This window comes from Diabrotica undecimpunctata, chromosome 1, assembly GCF_040954645.1.
Source record: "Diabrotica undecimpunctata isolate CICGRU chromosome 1, icDiaUnde3, whole genome shotgun sequence".
NCBI classification, from domain to species: domain Eukaryota; kingdom Metazoa; phylum Arthropoda; class Insecta; order Coleoptera; family Chrysomelidae; genus Diabrotica; species Diabrotica undecimpunctata.
In genome coordinates, this window is record NC_092803.1 from 90,522,400 (window position 1) to 90,548,738 (window position 26,339).

The 26,339-nt window shown below is 34.8% G+C and overlaps 1 protein-coding gene across 1 annotated transcript in view; it reads left to right on the forward strand.

The window, feature by feature from the left end:
• Sec63 (translocation protein Sec63) overlaps nucleotides 1-26,339 on the forward strand; it is a 373,264-nt gene that overhangs the window by 245,096 nt on the left and 101,829 nt on the right. Inside the window, exon 8 of the mRNA XM_072545171.1 lies at nucleotides 14,450-14,691. Coding sequence (XP_072401272.1) covers nucleotides 14,450-14,691 — 242 coding nt within the window. The remainder of the gene's footprint in view (nucleotides 1-14,449; nucleotides 14,692-26,339) is intronic.

Below are 26,339 nucleotides of genomic sequence, written 5' to 3' on the forward strand. Positions count from 1 at the left end.
TTTCTAACCTGGCATACACCAAAAAAGGAACCTTTTTACTGCTTTCATTGATTACCAGAAGTGACTTTTTTAAAACATATAATGGCAGAGTGGAACACTAAAATTCACCTTTAAATACCTGGTGAAACCAATATCGAAACTGAAGATATCCCAATTAACCGGGGCCTTTTCCAGGGGGACTCGTTGAGTCCACTTTGGTTCTGTTTAGCGATGAATTCACTATCTCAGCTACTGAACTCCACTGACTCAGGATTTAGCATCAAAAATAACAATACTGTTGTGGCGAAGCTTAATCTGTTGTACATGGATGATTCGAAAGTAATAGCTTTCACTCGAAACTACCTAGATCAGATGCTAAAAACTGTAGAAACTTTCTCAGTTTCTGAGAACTGTAGATATCAGTATGAGTTTTGGACTAGACAAGTGCCGTATACTAAATATATTCGGAGGAAAGGTTCAGCCCGGAGGTTTCGATATGCAAGATGGCCAAAACATCGAGGCAATGGGTGAAAATGATATGTACAAATATCTGGGAGTAAAACAAGCGCAGAAAATTGACCATAAACAAATGAAAACTGAACTAACTTCGGAGTTCGTGCGAAGAGTAAGACAACTTAATCGGTCATATCTTAATAGTAAAAATTTGGTTTAAGGCATTAAATACGTACGCCTGTTCCACGCTTAGCTACTCATTTGGAATTATAAAGTGGTCAAAAACGGATATAGAGGGTCTTCAGCGGAAAGTAAGAACACTTCTCACAAAGGCGCAAAAACATCATCCACGCAGCGCAGTAGAGAGAACAACATTTCCGCGGTATCAAGGGGGAAGAGGACTTATGGATATAGGTGAGCAATTGGATAAACAAATTGCTAATTTAAGAACTTATTTTCAGGTACAGGCTGAGACATCTACTTTACAGCGAGCAATTTGCGCAGTAGATGATACAACGCCGCTTAAACTGAGGGAAGAAATGGACTGAGGCCTATGCGATACCAAATCAAGAAGCTGCTACCGTTGCAGAGGTACTTGTTAAAGAATTCTTTAGCTGATTTGGTGTTCCCTTGGAGATCCACTCCGACCAAGGGCGAAACTTCGAGTCAACCCTTTTCCAAAACGTTTGTAAATTGATTGGTGTCAATAAGACCAGAACGACACCCCTAATGGCCTACCGCTCGGCCGTGAATGAAACTACAGGCCAGACTCCAACCTGTCTGATGTTAGGTCGTGAAGTTCGTTTGCCCGGCGACCTAGAGTATGGCTGCAGACCTTCCGAAGAACATGTTGCAAGCGAAGATTATGTCGACCGCCTGAAGTTAAGAATGAACAATATTCATGAACTTGCCCGACAACACATCCAGTTAGCCAGTGACAGAATGAAAGATCAATACGATTCTCGATGCAAGAATGAAAGCTATGAAGTAGGTGATCTTGTTTGGCTTTATAATCCACAATGTCGTCGTGGCTTGTCTCCGAAACTGCAAAGACAATGGGAGGGTCCGTATGAAATTAAAAAGAGAATAAATGAAGTAATATACCGAATTAAGAAGTTGCCGAAAGGTAAACCAAAAGTAGTTCACACAAATCGCCTTGCACCATATGCTGACTCAAATGAAACAGAAGAAGCACGAACCCTTCAACATAAGATCAAAGATGACCGGCGACCAAGCTTTAATGAATTTGTGTCAAATTACGCAGACAGAAAGAGTGCTAGATTCGGCGTAACGACAGAAGTTCAGCAGGATCTTTTTAGTATTCCGCATAACGTCCCTCTAGCCCACTGTGTTGCCCAAGATCTTGAGATGACTAAAGGAATCTCATCTGTATTTTATAAAAAGTTTGGTCGTTTAGACGAGTTAAAAAATCAACAGCCTAAAGTTGGAAGAGTACTGAGATTAGAAGATGGCCCTCGATCTTTGCTGTATATGGTGACCAGAAAGTCGTATACAGACAGGGCAAGCTAGGAGGATATATGGCGTGCTCTAACTAATTTGAAGAAAATCGGTGCAATTATGACATCAAGAATTTGACCTTACCCAAGATAGGCCATGCACTAGCAAATCTGGATTGGAAGATTGTCAGAAGCATGCTTGAAGTGATCTTCCGAAAAACCGGCGTACGAATTACTGTGTGTTGTATTAACCCGAAGAGATCGTGTCCTTCAAAGTCTTCAGACTGTTATTTCTTTCTGAGGGGTTCATACAGAGCTGAAGAGTCCTGTAGATTCCGCCATCCTGGGCCTACATATAGAGTTACTGATCGCGACGCTCAGATTTAAGAGGGGGCAGTGTTACGAACATGCTTTCGGCATGGCCCATATAACGGTTGCAACTCTAAAAAGGCATTAAGAACATTCGCGATGTATCGAGTGCGAGGTAGAATAACACGTCACGTAGACGAATTAGAGGTGGGACTACGCCAGAATGTTCTTCTTGAACATAGTAACTTTAGTATATATATGTAACGATGTTATGAGTTAAGTTTAGTTGTTAAGATATTACCGAACTGTAAACTGATAAATAAATATATTTATATACATTAGAACCGCTCGTTTTATTTAATCTCGCTACAATATATATATATATATATATATATATATATATATATATATATATATATATATATATATAAGAGTAAGAAAAAAGAAGTACTTGTGACTCGTTTGGATTGTTTCGCATTATTTCTCACAAAAATGATTGCAGAATTAAAAAACCATCTTGTGCTTGGGCAGAGCATGTAATCGATAAAGACCATATTATGGATTTTGAACATTAAAATTTTATGTACTGAAAGTAATAAATTCAAAAAGACTTTTTTGGAAATGGTTTGTATTAGCAAAAGTGATAATAATTTAAACAAAAGATCAGAAATTCAAAATATAAGCAAAATTTATAATTATATTATTTCTTTATAATTTATATATGAAACTTGAAAAATATAACATTTTTTTTTAATTTTCCATATATCTGTTACATTTTTTCAGACATCTATCAATGGTGAATAAATCTTCTTCTTTTTTGTTACTAAACAAAAAAGAATTTTTAAACAAAATTTTATTTTTGACAATATAATTGTCAAAAGTAAAAATTTTAAGTTGGCATTTATGACATTGAGGCTTATTTGTAATTGGTTGCTACTTTAAACTATTTATAAATTCAATTATTTTTGTTAAAAAAATGTTTTCAAAATTATTAAAATTTCAGGGAAGAATTTATTAGATAAGAGCATTTTAGTATTAATTCTTTTTGAAATGTATTTGCAGCAATTTTATTAACCAAACTAATTTTATTTGGTGAGTTAACAAAATTTTTTTTTCTTTCTAGTTCAACTTTGTAAGATATTTTGTCTTTTTTTGCAGCTCTTGATAAGAATTGTAAACATAATTGAAAGCTCGAGATAATAAATAGTTAACCAATAGCCCCTTTTATTGACTCCAACCCATCAAAAACATTTATATATATTGTAAATATATATATATATATATATATATATATATATATATATATATATATATATATATATATATATATATTATATGTTTTTATATATAGTAAACTCTTAAATATTGGGGAAATCTGCAAGAAATACTCTAATGTGTATCAATTGTTTCGCCGAACGTTTTCGCCAAAGAGAATTAATTTGGCTTCTTCAGGGCTGAAAGAGAATAAATTATAATTAGCTACCATATATTATCTATTAAAACATTATTGATCTTACCGTAACTTAGAATTGTAGAGTTAGAATATTAAAAAACTTTGCTAGTAACATAGTGGTGTTTGTTGTTACTATGTGCAAAAAAAGTTTTTTATAAGGATTGAAATGTATGGTAGCTTCGAACTTGACACGTAAAGGCTTACCCAAGGTTAATCGAAAAACCCAATGCAACTACATTTAAAAGGAGGTAATTCTTTGAAATGTCGGCAATAACTAAATTTTTGATTTTTAGATAGTTAAAAGTGAGGTTCTGTTTAAGCCAGAACGCAAGCGCTGACAACTTCATTATTAGTTCGTATGAATCTTTATGTCGTTAAGGTTCATTGGTAAAAAACGAATGAATTTAAATCCCAGTAAAGGGAAATATTATTTTGATTTTCTTTATTTAATTATATTATATTGTTCATGTATTATTAAGTCTTATTGAGACGTATCTAAGAAAAGCAAGGGAATGTTATATATTTTTTGTTAATGAAAATTAATTATAAAGGTATGTTAGTTGTTAATGGATATATCAGTCAAGTTAGTAATCTGTGATATAGTATTATTGTTCTTGGTATCTGATTTAAGTAACAGGTGGTATATATCGCTTAGATTCTTGATGTCACTCTTAACATTAATGGAGAAATCGTTAAGGAAAATATAAGACATTTCAATGAACTCTCTTTTAGATTTATTGTTCTCACGGTGGAGAATTGTGGTGTTAGTATAGTCCATGAGATGACCAGTGGAATGGACATGTTTGGCTAATGCACAACGGTCAGGGTGAAGTCGAGAATCACTTTTGTGTAGCGTAATACGTGATTTCAATAATTGAGATGTTTGACCGATGTAGGAATTGTTGCAAGAGAGACATGGAATGTTGTAGACAATATTACTAAGCCTATCTATGGGAGTCTTATCTTTTATCTTAGAATAAAGATTATTAACTGTTAGGGCTGATCTACAAGCTACATTAAGTTTAATGTTGTTATTATTATTGCCAAAGCTATTTTCAGTTGAACTCCATTAATGTTAAGAGTGACATCAAGAATCTAAGCGATATATACCACCTGTTACTTAAATCAGATACCAAGAACAATACTATATCACAGATTACTAACTTGACTGATATATCCATTAACAACTAACATACCTTTATAATTAATTTTCATTAACAAAAAATATATAACATTCCCTTGCTTTTCTTAGATACGTCTCAATAAGACTTAATAATACATGAACAATATAATATAATTAAATAAAGAAAATCAAAATAATATTTCCCTTTACTGGGATTTAAATTCATTCGTTTTTTACCAATGAACCTTAACGACATAAAGATTCATACGAACTAATAATGAAGTTGTCAGCGCTTGCGTTCTGGCTTAAACAGAACCTCACTTTTAACTATCTAAAAATCAAAAATTTAGTTATTGCCGACATTTCAAAGAATTACCTCCTTTTAAATGTAGTTGCATTGGGTTTTTCGATTAACCTTGGGTAAGCCTTTACGTGTCAAGTTCGAAGCTACCATACATTTCAATCCTTATAAAAAACTTTTTTTGCACATAGTAACAACAAACACCACTATGTTACTAGCAAAGTTTTTTAATATTCTAACTCTACAATTCTAAGTTACGGTAAGATCAATAATGTTTTAATAGATAATATATGGTAGCTAATTATAATTTATTCTCTTTCAGCCCTGAAGAAGCCAAATTAATTCTCTTTGGCGAAAACGTTCGGCGAAACAATTGATACACATTAGAGTATTTCTTGCAGATTTCCCCAATATTTAAGAGTTTACTATTTAACTAATCTGCAAAGATTAAATTTCTTTTCTTTATATATATATATATATATATATATATATATATATATATATATATATATATATATATATATATATATATATTAGAAGTGATTATTTCGACCAAAAAATAATTTATAAATAAGTTAAAATTATCGGGTAAAGTGGTCTGTAATAAAAATCTTTCTTTTTTCTAAATTACTCAATATTTCGCCATTTATTTAAAAGCTTCCTCAGGAGTAAACTAAAAACAATTTGAACATTACAAAAAATGGCGTACAAATACATTTTAAGAAACTCACAGAATTTAAAAGATTTCGCAAATAAAACTGACATTGAAGTATTTGAAATATTGAATGTCAAGATTAAATTATCTTAAGCACGTTCGTTACAGCTATACGATAAAAAATTAAAATTATTTCAAATGTAAAAATAAAAATAACAATAAAAGAAAAGTTAGAAGAATAATATTTATTTGATAAATTATTAAGGTTAGTTGTTATTAAGATGAATGTTGGTTATTTTTAATATTTATAAATTTTGTTCAATATGTTACAATATATGTTACTTAACTGTCCAGTGTCCGTTTTATAATTTAAAGTGTTTTTATTTTTGTTAATGTAATACATTTCAAGAAATAATCTACTTTTCTAGTTATCAGTCTGTGCCAAAATATGAGCTTTGTTATAGTCTAGCATATGACCAGTGTTTTCATAGTGCTCAACCACTGCGCAAGTATTTTTTCTCAAGCGGCAATCACTTTTATGTTGTGTGATGCGTTGTTTTAGCCATTGTGATGTTTGACCAATATAGCTATTTTGACATCCTAAACACGGTATTTCATAAACGACATTACTTTTATATAAGGATGGTACTGGGTATTACTTTTATATACTAAATATAATACCATGAACAGCAAACAACTATTTTCAAAAATCAAAGACTTAGTACCAACCTTATATAAAAGTAATGTCGTTTATGAAATACCGTGTTTAGGATGTCAAAATAGCTATATTGGTCAAACATCACAATGGCTAAAACAACGCATCACACAACATAAAAGTGATTGCTGCTTGAGAAAAAATACTTGCGCAGTGGTTGAGCACTATGAAAACACTGGTCATATGCCAGACTATAACAAAGCTCATATTTTGGCACAGACTGATAACTACAAAAGTAGATTATTTCTTGAAATGTATTGCATTAACAAAAATAAAAAAAAAACACTTTAAATTATAAAACGGACACTGGACAGTTAAGTAACATATATTGTAACATATTGAACAAAATTTATAAATATTAAAAATAGCCAACATTCATCTTAATAACAACTAACCTTAATAATTCATCAAATAAATATTATTCTTCTAACTTTTCTTTTATTGTTATTTTTAGTTTTAAATTTGAAATAATTTTAATTGTTTATCGTATAACTGTAACGAACGTGCTTAAGACAATTTAATCTTGACATTCAATATTTCAAATACTTCAATGTCAGTTTTTATTTGCGAAATCTTTTAAATTCTGTGAGTTTTTTAAAATGTATTTGTACGCCATTTTTTGGAATGTTCAAATTGTTTTTAGTTTACTCCTGAGGAAGCTTTTAAATAAATGGCGAAATATTGAGTAATTTAGAAAAAAGAAAGATTTTTATTACAGACCACTTTACCCGATAATTTGAACGTATTTATATATATATATATATATATATATATATATATATATATAATGAACCAGAAGTATTTGCTGACAACGTAAGGAAGTAAACGTTAAATAGTGGGTTTGCGGCAATAAAAAATGAAACGTGTACTCTTTTAAATTTTTATTCCAAGCTTTCGGACATTGGTTATGTCCTTCATCAGGGAGCTACAAATGTGATGAATAAATTGTTGGCGTTGGTATAATTAATAAAAAAATTCACTACTTACAAACTTAATGAGGTTGTATCAACGAAGATGTATTATAATGTTGATAAAATTTATCATAGTCTCTCATCGTTTTTCAATATATAAAAACTATTTTTATGTTTAAAAATTTTAAAAAATTACTGTACATCCAAAAACACAATTATCTAAATAAATACATGACATTATTCTGACAAAATTCTTTTAAATGTCAATTGATGAATTATTGTTTGTGTTATTATTGCATTTATCTAGTAGTAACAAATAGGAGAACATTTCATTTAGATGACCAATATCCGTTCTATGATTCATTGCATTATTATTTTGGCAAATGTAGGCCATTTCTGATGTTATTATAATCTATCTGATGCCCATTTTTAAATGCATGTTCACCCAATGCACTTTTTTCAGAATGCATTCTATTATCTGACTTGAAATTTTTTTTATTAATTATACCAACGCCAACAATTTATTCATCACATTTGTAGCTCCCTGATGAAGGACATAACCAATGTCCGAAAGCTTGGAATAAAAATTTAAAAGAGTACACGTTTCATTTTTTATTGCTGCAAACCCACTATTTAACGTTTACTTATATATATACATATATATATATATATATATATATATATATATATATATATATATATAGTTTGCCTTTTAGTAGTATAAGTCTTCGGAGGTGTCAGCGCAGAGTTTTTTCTAGAATATACGACCTAATCTTCGGTGTTTTTTTTTTTTTTTTTTTTTTTTTTTTTTTTTTTTTTTTTTTTTTTTTTTTTTTTTTTTTTGAATGAGGTGGAAAGGTTCAAAACCGACTAGGGAAGGTGTCCCTAGTACTGTTGGATTCGTTCCAGAGAGGAAAACATACTAGGGCATACAGTCCAGAGTATGGACTATATGTACCGCATGCCCCCTGACCAGTCGCCTACCAACTAAAACCACCCCCTCTTCGACGCGGGATATCCCCGGACGAGTTCATTAGAGAACGAAACATGGGGATATCCTGCGCTGCCTGAAAGATACGTTCTCAGATGATGTCTTAAGTTATCCTATACTGCTTGCCTAGGAGCGGCCAGCACATAGGGGAAGGTCCGGTTCCTGATTCGGAACAATAATTCAAGGACTAGTAGTTATTGGGAAAGGCAGTATACGTCCTTTGAAGATCATGGTTGACTATGGACTATGTGATATGAAAGGAGTCTGTATGTATCTGGAACAATTGGATAGAGAAGAAGGGGACTATCGTTCCTAAGGAATTCAGAGGACTTCTAACATCCTGATCAAGCTTTATTCGGAATAGTAGAGTACCCTGAAGAGTAGGGGTATGTGTACCTATGTTGCGTCTGCTATGCTGATTCGGCGGTATCCACGTACGTATCGCGTATGAGTTAGAAGGGAGAAAAAAGTTCTAAGTGGTCCCTTATGTGGTGCGAGAGGAGACCCTCCTCACCCATCTTGTTCGACTCTTTCCAGGATGGTCTTTCGTTTCATAATTTGCGTGATCTGGTCTATTATAAATTCAAAGTTTTGTTTACTATGCAACGCTATATGTATAATATTATTGGGCCTTATATCCCCTAACCTATTCCGCAGCCTGTTTTGTTCTTGGGCGAAAACATTGCACCGAAAGATGCAATGCTCCGCGTCGTCTCTCTCATGACATGTAGAGCACCTATCATCGTTGGTTTTCTTTATTTTAAATGTGTAAGACCTGAAAGACCCATGTCCTGTCAAAAATTGTGTAAAATAGTAATTTACCCGCTTAAATTTGCAGTTGTACCACGCAACCACATCTGGGATTAGCGTTTTTGTCCATTGAGCTTTCGTAATCTGTGCCTCCCATTCCGTTTGCCATTCTGTTAATATCTGCTCTCGTATGGTCGCCCTTACCAGAGGTAAGTGGCCATTCCGGTTTTCGTATAGCATCTGCCGTTCCTTGGCTAGGAGATGGATGGGGATCGTACCTGCTATTGTCTGTAGGGCTATAGTAGAAGTGGTTCTGTACGCGCTTATGACTTTGAGTAGGGGTTTACGTTGTGCTCTTGTTATCATATCTTTATATTTTTGATATCTTAGTACATCTATCCAGACGGGGGTTCCGTATAGGAGGGTCGATTGTACAATATGTAGATATAGTCTTCTCTTGATGCTGCTTGGACCTCCTATATTAGGTGTTATTCTCTGGATGGCTGCTGTTTGTTTGTCCGCCTTCTTAACCACTCTCGAAAGATGTTTCGTAAATCTTAAGCCTCTGTCCAAATCAATGCCTAAATATTTAGCACAGTTCGTTGGTCTTAGCTCATTGCTACCTAGTTGAAAGATCAGATCTGGCCCATTTCTTGGAGCCTTCAGAATGACCACCTCGGTCTTGCTGCCTGCGAGTTCTAGGTCATTATTTTTCATCCACCTATTTACCTTGTTAAAACAGTCGTTTATCGTATCTACAATTTCCCAATACATGTCACTAATCGTTAAGATAGCTAGATCGTCAGCGTAGGCTATTGCTATGCTATCTCTGCCGTAGTCGATGTCCAGTACCCCATTGTAAAGTATATTCCATAATGTCGGGCCTAGTACGGATCCTTGCGGTACGCCAGCTGTTAATCGAATCTCTGCGTTTCTAGCCACTGACACATATCTGTCGGTTAAGTATCTTTTTATAATGTTTATTAAATATCCCGACACGTCTGCAGTTTCCAATTTTCGTATGATGTGTGCCCAGTTGGCGGAGTTAAAGGCATTCTTCACATCAAACATTATCAAAGCGGCCCATCTTCTTCTTGTGGTCTTAACAGTGTCCGTAATATGCTTAACCGCATCTACCGCCGATTTTGCTTTTCTAAATCCGTACTGTCTAGTCGAGATAATGTCCTTTTCTCTCAACTCCTCTTCAAGGCGATTTTTGACGATATTCTCATAGAGTTTCCCTAAACAGTCAAGGAGGCATATTGGCCGATAAGAACTGGCTTCGTCCGGATCTTTACCGGGTTTAAGTATTAATGTGAGTCGCGCACGCTTGAGCTCGTCAGGGAATTCTTGTGTTGTAAGCAGCTGATTGAAGATTTTTATAACCGCTTCCGGTTGTAATGTGGTTAATAATTTTATCGCCTCTGGTGGCACACGGTCTGGTCCAGGAGATTTACCTACTTTGATGGACTCTGCGGCTCTGGTGAGTTCTGCGAGACTGACGCCATTCGGACAGGTATGTTTATTTTGTACGAAGTGTGTGTTCTGCTTTGAGGGAAAAAGGGTATTCGCAATTTCCCTTCTTTTATCATCGCACAGTTTGTACGGGGTCTCTGACCTCAGCGTTTTGGTGGCTATTCTATATGCATCACCCCATACATCGTTCTCCAGCGCCTCGCACAGGTTTTTCCAACATGTGCGCTTAGCCCTGTTAATCGTCTTTTTTAACTCATTTTTGGCGCTTTTATACTCGTCCTTTATCTGCTGGGTCCTATTCCTCTGCGCGATTCGCCTAAGTCTAAGGCATTCTGTCCGTTTTTGCTGTATTTCGTCATTCCACCAGTATGGTACACTATATGTGACATATTTGTTATTACTGCTCGACTTGTGTGCTCGTATTATTGCATTTCTAAGGGTGGGAAAGTCGGTAGCTTCTTCTTGTAAGTTTCTGGTCTGTTCAGCAAATCTTACTTTATTGAAAGCGAGTGTTCTTCTGCCGTTCCTAGTTGTGACCTTTGTTCCTATCTCGAAGGAGATGTACTTATGAAAAGTAAACATGTTCTCGTCTAATACATCCCAATTTGTAATTTTGTTTGCATAATTATTTGATGCTAGGGTAATATCTATGTGACTCCGTGATTCTCCTCTTTCGAAAGTGTGTTTACCGTTGTTTAACACTACCAAGTCGGACGATGAAATCCATTCGTTCCATAATTCCCCCCTATTGTCATTTCTTGGGGACCCCCATAGAATGGATTTGGCGTTTATGTCACCAACGATTATGAAGTATTTTTCTACAAGTGACGCCTCAATAATACTATCTACCTTATCTTGGTATTGTGTAGTGTTAATGTTTGGAGAAATGTAACAGGCTATTATTGCCACATCATTCAAATTGATCTTGATAAATCCTTCCTTCTTAGTGACCTTTTTTATATGCACACTCTTATTCACCAAGTAGACGGCAACATCTGATCGTGTGTCGGCAACCCAACCAAATTTTTTAACGATGTTTTTATTTGGTTCAGGGACTATAATGATATCTGCTTTTATCTCCAAGGCTTTCGCATGTATCAGGTCGTGTGCCACCTTGGCCCGTCCGATGTTTACTTGCAGTATCTTTAATCTTTTTAACCCGTTCGAAGCCATTTTTAGAGTCTATACCACTAGCCAGTAAGGTCACATGGTGAGGGGGGTTCCTTACGTCTATCCGCACAAATCTATGACGCTACCCTGAGGGGATAGTGTCTGAGGGGTGGAGGCAGTTGGGTCTCCGTCCGAAGAAGGAGGGGGCGGAGTAGGCGAACGAGTGGGGGGTTTGACCCGTGCGATATCTCCCGCGGCACTGTCGCAAAGAGAGCTAAACTGCTCCATAAGTGTAGAGTGGGCAGCCCCATTGAATACCTGATCATCCACTCTCCTCAATTCCTCTGCGGAGGGAGATGGGTCCGTAGGCCTCTCGGTCAAGTTTACCTCATTGTTCTCGGGTACCTCTTGGGCAATTTCCATGCTGGTGACCTCTGTCGTTGGGGGAGGCTGATGCGCCTGTGGGGGAAGGGCCTCGATGTTTCTATTTTGCTCCGCCATCCTTGCTCTCTGTAGAGCCTCGCGGAAGGCCGCGCACTTGCCGCTACCTATCCGATGCTGCTCATTACATACAACGCAGTGCTCATTTTCCTTACATGTATTAAAAGTATGGCCTTCTTTTCCGCATCTATGGCAGAGCCCGGTACGATCCGGGCCATCACATCTCGCAACGTCGTGCTGGTAGCTCCAGCAGCGTTGGCATCTCCTAACGACATATCTTCGCTCCACTTCACACCGTGCAAGGCCAACCTTCAGGTGTCCTAGGTCTAGTATCCGCCTTGCCGCTTGCGCGGTAAGGATGACCGTGGCTGCCTTGGTGTTGTTGCGCATAGGGCGGATCTGCTTTATAGCGAAGTTTGGCTCCCATCTGCCGATTTCTCTTTGAATAGCAAGCTTAATGTGCTCCTCCTCCGTGTTCGCCGTCATGCCTCTTAAGTGAATAATGGCCTGCTTTTCAGTTCCCACGAGTTTAGCTGTCAGTCCACTCTCCTTATTCGCTATCACGTTTTTGATCATTGAGGCCGCCCCCTGGTCATTATCTATTGTTATCAACAGATTTCCGTCTCTCGTGCTACGTAGACTTCGGATTGCTTCTTTAGCTTGCGTGTCTCCTACTGCTTTTTCCACCCCCTCCAGAAGTTGTGAGTAGGTTGAGTCTTTTTTGGATACAATGAATCCATATGTAGGCCTCTCTCGCCGCGTGGCCGTGGTGTAGATCTGTACCGTCGTACCTTTAGTGTTAGTGAATATCACTTCAGCCATCTTGCGTAGTTCAACCACTTGCATGTAACTAACATGGTGCAGAGCCACCGAGTCCTCCTGTTTTATCTCGTCTCTGACACGCTCAAGAGCGTGCCAGAGTTGCTCGGGTGTGCTGGCCAACAGCTTGATAACTTTCTCTACTTTAGTCCTTCTCTCCCCTCCCCTTCTTACAGTAGTAGAATTTTCCAACACCTCGAAGTCTCCTTCGAGGGTTGGTAAGTCTGGGTACCTGTCTCGATACAATCTCTGTATGGAGAACATCATTTTAGGGTCGTTAGGTTCCAGGGCTACGACCTTTATATTACATTTAGAGTCCAGCGGGTTCAGAACTTCGATCGTTGTTTTCTTGAAGACCTTCTCGGGCCAGTCGTAGAGAGCGTGCCTCTGGAAGTCAGCAAAAGTGTTAACTCCCTCGAGACTCGTCACCCTGACTGCCCTGGGAGGGCCATGCCACGCGTCCGTCTGGGTGCCACATTCCGCAGTCGCGGGTTTCTGAGCTATTGAACTGGCATCAGCGTCCACCTGCGTGTCCGTGTCTACCATCATTTTTTCTATAGGTTCAGTCGAATTTATGTGTAGCCACTTCTTGAAGTGCTCCATTTTTTGGAGGGCATGCCTCTTGATCAGATGCCTATAGAGTTCCTTAATAGGTCTCGCCGTATTTGGGAACTCCTGAATTAATCCTGTAAATCTGCTAAATTGTTTTCCCAAATCTTCTAGGTAATCTAATAGTTCCACAGCCTCACTGCATGTCTTCTTTTTGTAGGTTTCTTTCTCAAACTTGTGGTAAGATGCTTTTCTTTTTAATATATTTTCGTCAGGAAGAGAATTAATTCTCCTCCTGGCGTAGTCTGTATGCCTTCCCGATTTGCCGCTCGGGTCGCCCGCGGTTTTTGTAAAAAAATTCGGTATCATTTGGATCCCACGAGTAGCTAGGGAATGGGTTTTTCCGCCACCACAGAGCCCCGCATGTGATGGTAAGGCTGTTTACAACGGGGGTTCGCCAGGTGCCCCGAGGGAACCGTTCATGGCCACGTATCGTGTGGTCATCCATCCTTAAGCACGGTATCTAACACCTTAGATTCCGGATTTTTTCCCGCTGGTTTACTCCGTCGGATTTTTGGCCAGGTTTTCTCCTGTGGAATGTGGGGGAAAAGGAGCAGTACATTTGGGTCTGGGGAGGAAGGCGTCGCAATTGGGAGTGATTGCAGCGCCTTTTAGCGTCCGGAGGCGAAGTCCGGCGTCCACCCGGTGCAACGGCTCCGGACGCTGGACTGTTCTTGGTTTCACTGACCGTGCTCCCCTCACAATATAAGGGACCAAGGTCAGTTACTCGGCCCTCCCACCAATCGCCGAGGTAAAAAATACAGTCCGGGAGGGAATCTTCGGGGTTAGTGAATATTGTTCAATGTTTTATTGCAGAGTGACAAATCGCACTTCTTCTTTGATTTTTACCAATTTTTAAGCATCATAAATAATTAATAACATAAATTTCTATTGTAGGTGGTAAAAAAACGAAGAAATCAAAACCAGTCAATAAGACGAGCATTACATCAAAACCAAAGACTGAAGATTCTCCCAAACCAGCAGCCCCAGTGAGGAAGAAAGATACTTCCAAAGTTAAGAAAGAACTGGACGATGAAGAGACTGATGAAACAGACGAAAGCGATATTGAGAACATTGAAAATGATAAATCTTCCGGAGAAGATGAAGTAGAAAATAACAAATCCAATGATGATGATGAGGTAAGTTATCTATTACAGTAGGACAAGCGAAAGCTCACCTTCTTTGTGCGCAAAAACTTTTGTGATTAGAATGGAAGAAGTTTTTAGTGAGATTTATTGCAAATGCCGTAGATGAACAAAAATTTAGGCAATATTTGAATATCATCAACTTAATGCAGCTTTTATGTAACATATACTACATATATTGGTAAAATTGTATAGTACTATACTCATTCTCAACAAACTCTCATTAAAATAATTATCTTCCGCGCCATCAACCAAGTCAAATATCTCTCTTTTAGCTGACGTACATTAAGTGTTGAACGTAGGCCTCCTTTATGACTCCACTTATTTTTAAAAAACTTCTTATTTGGATGATGTGGAAAGAAAAGTCTGTACTAACACTCCTTTAAGTTTATTAAGTACTAATTGATGGTATGTTTTTGTGATCGGTTTCGGAGTCTTATATTTCATTTATTTATTTATTTATTTATTTATTTATACTCTATATTTTTGTGTCAAATATCCCTGATTGCGGTCTTTTGCTTTAGCGAAGTTCAGAATTCTCTTTTCGCCGCCGAAATATTCTTCATTCTACGTTTTTGTCGATGCGGAGATTTTATTCGAGAATTCGGCACCCGGTATGCTGCTTTACAGAGCATTTAGTTCTCATTATATAAACCAGTCGAGGTGGCCTTTGATAATTAGTATTGAAAATTCTACGTATCAGTACGAATTGGTTTCTAAGCAATACTTATTAATGTAATTATAATTTTAATATTTATAATTGAGTTTTTGAGTAAAATAAAGTTAGCTAAACCTCGTCGTGCTTCACTTAATCTCTCAACTCAAAGAAAAACTGAACAACTGGTGTCAGAACTGGGATTAAGTGAAAAAATGTATTTTCGATAATTTGTATGGTCAAAACCAGAAGCGAGCTCAAGACAGAGGAAATTCGAGATATCTTTGCCGCAATGGAACAATGTCGGCAGGAAGAAAAGAAAGCCGAAGAGATGTAAGGAAAACAGAGTTGCTCGTGAGTCTTATATCAAAAATAGAGGCCTCAAAAGTGAGAAATGAAGATATGTAATAATATTATTTGCTTATAGGGGGCTAAAAGGGGGAACTGAAAAATTACTGGGCTTGGAGATAGGGTAAGCATGTAACGATAAGACTACCAAAAAGAATTGAAGTACTATTATAAAAATAATACCTCAATCAACCATGGGAGCTTATCGCCTATGCCTTGCCTAGCTCAGTATCTCAAGTGTGAGTTCGTCTTGTCTTAAATTAGGGATTGAACCTGAACTCTTAGCTGATACCAAATAAGACAAATTTTAACCAAACATATTTATTAAAAAGAATAAAAACAATAATCAACCCTGCCAAAGCTTAACAATAATTAGTGATACTTATGACTTCGGTGGACTGCTTGTGTGTTGTAGATGTTAGGTCCTCCAATAGTCAATAAATTTTCATAATTTGTTAAGAATTTAGGTTATGGTTAATAAATTTTCATGATTTGATTAGAATTTAGGTAAGGTCCTCCACTGGTCAATAAATTTTCATGATTTGATTAGAATTTAGGTGAGGTCCTCCAATGGTCTTGAATAAAATTATCAATAAAGCCACCAATAAGCCCAAGAGAATTTTGTAGACCATAAAAATGAATCTTATAATAATGTTTGCCTTCTTTTATAAATTTTAAAAAAAGGCAAAAAATTATATTCCCACTACGTTAGAAAAGTTGACTGACAAAAACTAAGTGGGAGATTGAAATGAGTTAGCACAGATGACATAGGACATAAGCCTATGATAGAGATAGCTTTTCTGTCAACATGGAACAGAATATTTTAGTCTACCGGACAGAAAGAGAAAGAAAAGAAAGAGAGGGCGCCAACTACTTTTTTAATAAAAAATAGTAAAAGCGAAGCTGGAGGTAAAAGAATTAATAAATTAATAAAGAAAGTACAATGAAATAATTATTTAAATATAAATTAATAGAGATGTGACGTTTATAACGTTACAACCAAAAAAATTTAAACGTTTGCGAACAGCTACTCGTGTTTTGGTTGGAGAGCAAGGTCGTAGATAAGGATTCCTTTTTTTGGGGTGACTGGGAGAATTAACTACGAAAAAGAAATCAAGAAAAAACTTACTGAGATACCCTGGGCAAATACTAAACAGGGAGATTTCTAAACTATTTGAAATTAGGATGCCGCTTAAAAAAATTCTCTTGCTGCTTAGAAAGAATTTTATGGGGTTTTTCTTTGCTAAAAAGTTGTGAATATATTTTTTAAAGAAATAATTAATTTAAACTTCTAGTTAAAGAGAAAAATTACATATTTATTTTTATTGTACATAAACAGTTATTACAGACAAAATCTAAATTTATCAACAAACATTATAATGACCCTTCTAACAAAAGAGACTTTAAAATTACGGGTATGTACCAAATGGCAGAAAAAGATGTACTGTTATATGTTGAAATCAAACTACCCAAATTTTCTGAATTATTAATTAATTATCAAAAATTAATTTTATTTAAAAAAGAAACTAAAATATGACAATTAGCTGATACATGAAACATATTTATTTATAAACTTTTAAATTGACAGGAGAGCAAATCTTATTGTATTAATGATAATGTTTATTTAGAAAAATTTAACAACTAATCGCTTCACTGGCTAATTATTTCTTTTTAAATTTTTAAAAAAAGTTTGTAACGGCTAGCTCACCCATTGCACATTGAAACCCCTCAGGGGTGATGTTCGGCATAAACTAACTTAATTTGAGAAATCGGGAATTATTAATAAAATAATTTCTTTAACACATATCTTTATTTATTTATATTTTAATAATTTAAAATGTAATAACAATTAAATTGAGGTTCTAACAACAGGGAATTAAGCATCTATATACAAAATCTCAAGAAATAAAGAAACTTAGCTCTACTCTATGAGAAATCCTCCTGCTGTTCCTTCTCAACTCGGACCATACAATGTCTGCAAAAACCATGCCGCTAAGCCGAAACCATGTGGATCCCTCTCCAATCCAAAGCCATGCGGACTTTCAAAATCGAGATGGATTTCTTATTCCAAAAAAAATTTCATTTTCGTATTCTTCAAGGTAGATTCTCTTGAATAAAAACCAAGATGGATTCTCTTGAATAAAAACCAAGGTGGATTCTTTTGAATAAAAACCAAGGTGGATTCTCTTGAATAAAAACCGAGGTGGATTCTCTTGAATAAAAACCGAGGTGGCCAGACCGTTGGAAGTTTCTGACCACGAGGACTTATATTTTTAATAATAATACCTTCTCGTTTGCTGGTTCATTTTAAAAAAAAATTAAATCGGGTCGGATTGATAGAAGTAAATTATTTAGGAGTGGGGTTTCTGTTTCTTGTACGGTAAAGTAAGCGAAGGTAGGACTACGAGGGGACTTAAGAAATTAATCAGCGGATTTATTTGTAATAGGAAAATATTGAAATAAAATATAGGAATACAAACAAAGGAAAAAAGAACTTATTATCAATAAAAATCAAATAGTATGCGCAGAAAATAGTGGAAAGTACTTTGAAATTAATAAGAACAAAAATGTAACGTTTTAAACGTTACACGCTCCCCCCACCAGGAAAAAAAATTTTGAAGACTGACTGAAAAATTTTTGAGAAATACTAATCAGAAAGCAGAACTAAGAGAAAACAAGAACAGAAGGCAAACTGAGACAATAGTACAAATACCCAAAGAAGAAGGCTTAAAAGTGACACAGAAAAATAAAAAGAAGTGGGAAATACCGAACGTGACTCCTATAAAATAAATATATTCGAATCATGAGGAATACAAAACTTTACTTCGATCAAGAAACGATCAAGAAAAAAAAATACGAAGGATCATACAATGCACATTGTAAAATAAAAATCTAGAAACGACCTATCTACAACGTGAAATAACAGAATACAACTTTTAATTTGAATTAAAGATGCAAAAAATTAGAAATCGAAACTACAACATATTTCTATAAAAGTTTTACAGATCCGAAATGTGAACACACTAAGTAACAATATTTTTTGTCTCTTTTTTTTTAAACTGCTGAACATATTATAAATAATAGTGATAATGTAATCAAAAAGTGCTGTGTTTAGTTATATTAATCAAGATTTGCTGTAACAATTAAATTCTGCAATATAGAGAAAAAAAAACTGTCTTTTACTTTTAAATTGAAGAGCGAGATTTTATGGCTGAAATTAAAACAATATTTGCATATCACGGTTAATCCGTTAAAGGTAACAAAAATAACAAGAAACAAATAATAGCTAATATCTCAAAGATACTCATGAAATTTTTTTTTTTTAATTAAATTAATATTATTGTCAACAAAAATCAAATAGTGATTTATAGTGTCACCGCACTAAAAAAACTATTCTAAAACTATAACTCTTAATAAAGTTTAGTGAAAAAAAATGAACTAATAATTCTTAAAACAAAAATAACAAGTTCTATTTTAAGTGTAAATTATTATACACCGTCAAATTAATAATAAGTTGGGGTAGGTAACTAAACGTATCCCAGGAAAAATTTAATCAGTATTAATAAAATTTGCTAACTATACTGGTCTAATACATAAAATTGCATTAGTTAAATAAAAATTACTAAATAAAATTATTCCAGTATAGATTAATTAAGTTAAGGTAAATATTTACAAAAGTATGAGTCTCAATATGTTACGCTACTAATAATCATTGAAAACAAAATAAATGAATAAATATAATCGTTTAAACATGAAATAATACCATAATCTAAGATCCTATATAGATTTGAAGAAGAAAAAGAAACAAAATTTAATTTCTCGATATTATGTCTTCCTAAATATACTACGAAAACACTCTGTTATTGAGATCTAAAACGAGTGGAAATAAAGAATACGATGCTCAATTATACCAAGAAAATTGTTTTGGACGCCAGTATATTTTTGATAAAAATATACAAAAACTAGTGTATGTGGTTGAAATAGATAGAACAAACACAAATATAAATAGAAGATAAACTGCCATAGTTTTTCTGTTAAAATGGAAACGATGATTACGCACAAATTAGAAAACTGCATAATGCATGAACCATGCGGAAAAAATACGACCAAAGGGTGCATAGTTTTATTAAAAGCTAGCAAAAATTACTCCAAAACGCCATAAATTTACACTAGAGTCTCATGAAGAGTAATGCATAAAATTACTTTAGTTTCAGAAGAGGGAAAGTGTCTTGACACTAAAATAAGTTAACTTAACCTATACTATAGGAAAAGCAACTCAACCGAGATAGTTATAGAATAACTACTGGTTAATAAACAATCAACAAAATCAACAAAAAATAGAATATCCAGAATGTATTATAAATCAATATCATCCTAGAGAATAAAATAAAGAATAATCAACCACAAAAATGAACATCTCTTACATTACCAAAATGACACCACGTGTAATCCCTTACAAACACTAGGCAACAAGGCAAGGATAACAGATAGATAAAAAGGTGTAATAAATTGATTTTAATTTTTTTTTCTTCTAACAAAAGATAATCCACTATAATGTAGTGTATAAAAGATCATAGACAAAGTAAAGCAACAAAACAATGATTATTTTGAGGACTCATCTTCAGAAAGGTCAGTAACATCTAACTTGATGTCTCTAATATGGAAATCTCCTAGGATGTTGCCATCCAGATCTTTCAAGGAATAAACTAAGGGTGAAATTACCTTATGGACAACACAGGGTATAAATTTAGGTGCTAGTTTAGCTGAAAAGTTGTCGACAGCCTTGGAAAGTACAAAATTTCTCTTCCAGACCTTATCCCCTACATTGAAATGTAGTGTGCGTTTACGCAAGTTGTAGCGCTTAGAGTTAATTGCATGCGAGTGACGCAACCTCTTTTGCACTTCAGAAAACAAAGGTGATAGCTCCTCAGGAGGTTTGGGAGAAAACAAATGACAGTTAATGTTAATGTCATTATCTGCTCTGTCTTCTATTTTTCCGAAGAAAGAACCGTTTGTAGAAATGTTCCTAGCAAAGGTTAAGAATGACGGAGAAAATTTCGTGACTTCGTGTTTGGCAAGTCGAATTGCCTGTGCAATTTTATAAATTTCCTTATCCCAATCTTTGTGATTGTCGTGTATATAAGAACGAATGGCTGTAGTTATGGTTTTATTTACCCTTTCTGTTGGATTAATCTGTGGAAAATACCTTGCGTTATACCAAATTTTTTTCACTCCATACCTGGACATAAGATCTTTAAATTCCTTAGAAATAAATTGTGAGCCATTGTCGCATGCAAATATCTGAGGCACTCCAAATAACAAAAAAAATTGGTTTTCTATAAACCTAACAATTCCCTTAGATGTTGCACTTGACATGGTATGAACAAACACAAATTTTGTAAACCAATCTGTGACGACTAAAAGATAACGGTTCCCGTTTTTAGACCGAGGGTAGGGACCTAATAAATCAGCGGAAAGAAACTGAAATGGATAATTAATATCTCTATAATTGCCCATTTTACCAGCTGGAGGTAGATTTGATGACTTGCAGGATGCACAAATTTTGCACTTGGAGATATATTTCACCACCGAAGATCTCATTCTTGGCCAATAGTAAATTTCAGATATTCTCCCTAGTGTTTTAGACACCCCGAAGTGACCAGCTGTAGGTTCATCATGGTACATCTTAAGGACTTCTTGTCTATTCGGTGCAGGAACAAAAACCTTCCATTCGGTGGAAGATTCACCAAATTTAGTTTTCGGGAAAACGTGCTTATAAAGAACATTGTCCTGTACTCGAAAAGAAGGATACAATTCTGGATTTTCTGAACACTTTTTAATTAATGACTTATAAAAAACATCTGGCTTTAAATTAGACAAGTTTAAGACACAAACTTCCGGTATGTTATTGGGAATTCTAGATAGTGAATCTGCCACTACATTTAATGAACCACTGCGGTGTATAATCGAAAATTTATGACAAGATAATTTCATTATCCATCTAGCTAACCTAGGTGATGGATTTTTCATCGTAGTTAACCATTGTAAGGAAGCATGATCTGTTATAACACAGAACTCAGTACCTTCAATGTATCCTCGAAATTTTTCAATGGATAGTAAGATTGAAAGCATCTCTTTCTCAGTGGTACTGTACTTACGCTGACATTTATTTAGCGTTTTGCTGAAGTAAGCGACGGGATGTTCGAAACCATCGTCTTTTTGAAAAAGAACACTACCTACTCCATGATCGGAAGCATCGCAAGCTAAGTAGAATTTTTTAGAAAAGTCTGGACTGGCTAGTACAGGAGCACTAGTCAAAAGTTCTTTTATTTTGATGAACGCTTCGTCTGCCTCTTTGGTCCAGGTAATAGATTGTCCTTTTTTCTTTCCTTTCAACAAATCGGAGATGGGGCTACTAACAGTACTGAAATTACGGAGGAAACGACGATAATATCCTATCAACCCAATTAAACGACGTATCTGTGTCGTATTTTGAGGCACAGGATAGTCAAGAATTGACTGTACCTTATCTGGGTCGGTTCGTAAACCTTCTTTATCAACTATAAAACCAAGAAACTTCAATGAGGGTCTACAGAATTCACATTTATCAAAATTAACAGTAAGATTAGCGGATTTTAATTGTCTGAACAGGTCTTTGAGTACTCTTATATGGGTGTCGAAATCTGGGGTAACAACTATAATGTCATCAATATAATAAAATGCATATGGATCAAGTTTTGGTCCAATGACATAGTCCATCAAGCGACTCATAGCTTGTGCACTATTATTTAACCCGAACGGTAAGACATTAAAACAAAAAACTCCTCTGTTAGGAATTGAAAACGCAGTCTTTAATCTAGATTCTTCATCTAGAGGTATCTGATAAAATGCATGACGGAGATCAATAGATGAAATATACTTTGCATCTCGAACCTTAGAAATTACAGTATCAACAAGTGGCATAGGGTAACTATCTGGTATCGTAACAGAGTTTAATTTACGACCATCAAAACATGTGCGGTATGTACCGTCTTTTTTTTTAACAAGCCACAGTGGGCTAAGCCAAGGAGTAGGAGTAGTTAAGGGTTGGATCACCTTTAAACGTAGCATCTCATCAACTCCTTCATTTAAAATTTTTTGCATGGCAGGAGACAAAGGATACTGCCTTTGTTTAACTGGTTTATTGCCTGCTGTATCAATGTGATGAGTGTAAAGATGAGTTCTACCAATAGAATCTACTGGACCTATTTCTTTAAATAATTTCATCACGGAATCGAGTTGAACTGATTGAGAAGGTGTTAGGCTGTGTTTGTCACTAATAGTGTTAACAACACATGTTGAAAACTCCATTGAATTGACAGAATTAAAGGTAAAATTGGAAAAATCTAAGTTAAGTTTAAAAATTCTTACAAAGTCCATACCTAAAATTATTTTTTGAGAAATAGAAGGTACACTTCCCGTCATATAAAACTGGTACACTTTTTTTTCCCAATGTAAACCTGGGTTCAGACTGGATACAGTGGTTCGTGAATTAATTCGCTGTTGCCATCACAGATAACGGAATTGCACTAAATCTAATTAAAAAAAATAAAGATATTATTACATAGGTATTATTTTTATCATTAACAACAAAAAAACGTATTTAATAAATTGAATAACCAGAGATAGGGTTTAGCTAATATGCAAAATATTTAAAGGATCTTTAAACCTAGATTATTGGCACAGGGAATATTGGAACGCATCTACTGTATCTAATTTTTTACTTCAATTACCTAGCGAACACGAACTGTATTTTGTATCAATAAGTTTAGTCACAGGCCAACTGCCAAGATTAATTTATTATTTATTATATGAACGATAACATTAACAAAAACTAACATTATACTTTATCCTACGTAGATTATAAAGTGACAGTTACAATCCAATACCTCACTGTAATGTTTTATTATAATAATTTAAACTTATGTCTAGATTGATTTTATCTATCACTATATTTGAATTGCAATATTTTCATACATTATAATAAAACACAAATCAAGGTATGAGTACTTAATTGAGATAATGAAAAATTACAAAATTAATATGAGAATTTTTTAGGATGCATGTTTAAACAAATTTAATGTGACTGACTGATCGAGAATGCTCGATATTTTAGTTTTTAGAATACTCAAAACTGGCGGTCTGTCACACAGCCCTGCTTTTAGCTGATTTCATATAATATTTTCGTTGAACTGGCAACAGTGCTCTAGAAATTAGAATGACACATGTGACAAGATCAACTTACACAACTTGAAAAACATGATTTTCGGTAATAAGAGTTGTACCAGTTTTTTATGACGCGAACGGTACTACTAAAAATTTCAATATATGTGTGATATTCTGCAAAGATACGGGTAAATCAACAGAACCGATAGTATTTTGAAGACTACCATCAGCTGTTGTTAAGCAAATAGAAACATCATAATTTAAAGTTAGCTTACACTTTTTTAATAAATACAATGATGATGAACCTAGGATAGAAACGTTGCTACCTGAATCCAAAAGTGCAGAAATAACCTCACCATCTATTGAAATAGATATATATGGACGATTATCAGAACCGTGCTTGTCCAACAATGGATTAGTAGTTAGTTTCTCAGAAGGCAAAATAGGAACTAAAGTTAAATTACTATCTGAAGTCAAATTATTACTCAGAGAAATGATAGACTCATCATCAGAATCGTCAACTTTTGAAGAATAAGTAGGTAATAAATTAGATACGTTTTTGTCTATATTACTGTTTGAATTAAAATTAGAAAAAGAGACAATTTTATTATCATTGTTATGCAATACTGTATTAGAAGACGAATGGGAATCACTATTATGCAAATTAATTTGTCGTCGGTCTATTGTCGTGACCTTTTTTGTAGAGATTTTCCTGGAATGTGCTTGTCTTTTGTTGTCGGCTTTTCTGTGTTCGACGTAGACGGGGCTGGTGGGTTGATGTTGACACCAGATTGCTCGTTTTTTGAAGAGCAACTACAATTCTTCCTATAGACATTTTTACTACCGCAACCATGGCAAAATACGGTACGTTCAGATCTACACTCCGGGAATGTATGTCCTTTAATACCACAATTCCAGCAAATCACTTGTAAAGAATTTGTCTCCTGAAATCTTTTATGAAACGTAGGATTTTGAGTCCTTATAGTAGACAAAGCTGACTCTATTTTTCTACAAAATTTTGTTAAATCTGCAATTGTGCTTACTTCGTGCAAGGCTAAGGCTTTAATGTAGTCTGGAAGAAGGCCTCTTTTGATTTCCGAAACCATTTCACATTGTTGTACTTTATTTGGAAGCCTGTGGAAAAGCGCTTCGAAATTTGAAATAAAAGTAGTAACGGGTTCCCTAAAACTTTGCTTGGTAGAACGTATTTGATCCCATAAATTACGTTCATAATCTTCAGGCAAATAGGTTTTTTTAAGAGCTGTAACAAGTTCTGACCAATCATGAAAAGATCTCTTAAGAAAATGATTGTGCCACCAAACAAACGCAGAGCCTTCAAAAAGGTCTCCAGCAGATAGAAATAACTCCTGGTCCGTACATCCTCTTGAGGCTTTTAATGCTTCAATTTGCTCTAAAAACGGAATAATTTGTTCTCGACCGGAAAACTTTTTAATTCCCCATTTGTAAATCGGGACGGATTTAACAACAGTACCAAAGGATCTTGATGCAATAGGCGTAGAAGCGTTTTGGGGAAGCATTTCATCATTAGCGTCCTCTTGTAAGTCCACTTGAATTTTCTCAGCCAAAACTCCTTCTAAGTTGACGAGGTTGTTCCTAATTTCTCGCTTAATTTTAATTTCCTCATCCTTAGTAGCATTCAATTTGGAAATCCTACCAGACAAATGTGTCAATCTATCCGTTAACTGTTTATATGGTGATGAGTTCTTTGTGCCAGTGAAATTGTTTATAAGTGTAGTCAATTCCTTCAAAGTTGTTGTTGCACCTCTGAAATCTTCTTCGAATGACAAGTCATTGGAGGCAGATGAAAAGCTACGATTAAAAACTTCCTGTGTTAAAAGTCCACGAAGAACTCTCCTTTTTTCTTCAACTGTTCTTGGCACATCAACATCTCTTGTCTGAATTTCATAAGCCAGTTCATCCGACTTTAAATGATTTGGATTAAGTGGAAGAGACATATTGATAAATAATTATTAAATACAAAGGGCAAAAATACTCGTAAAAAAACGGACTAGACGCAGATGCATATAGGAATACAAGATAATAGCAAAAGGTATTAAAAAAAAAATATATATAGTTTAACTACTAGGCATGTAGTGCAAGCAGGTTAACTCACCCAAAAATTGGAATAGATCGAAAATATTGCAATGTAATGTATAATATATAAGAAGGTCTAACAATTATAGCAAAATATAAAATAAATCCTTAAATTGGAACTAGAAATGTATGTGAATTAAATTTGCAACAACATTTAAGAAGAGAGGAAACCACCTAAAAGATTGCCTTAGTTGACGCATAAAGCATATTACTTAACGCTTGTTTCAAAAAAAATTATTTAAATAAAATTATAGTGTTGAACTTATATGCAAACTTTTAGAACGCGCCTTGTATTATGAAAACTAACCATTACTATAAA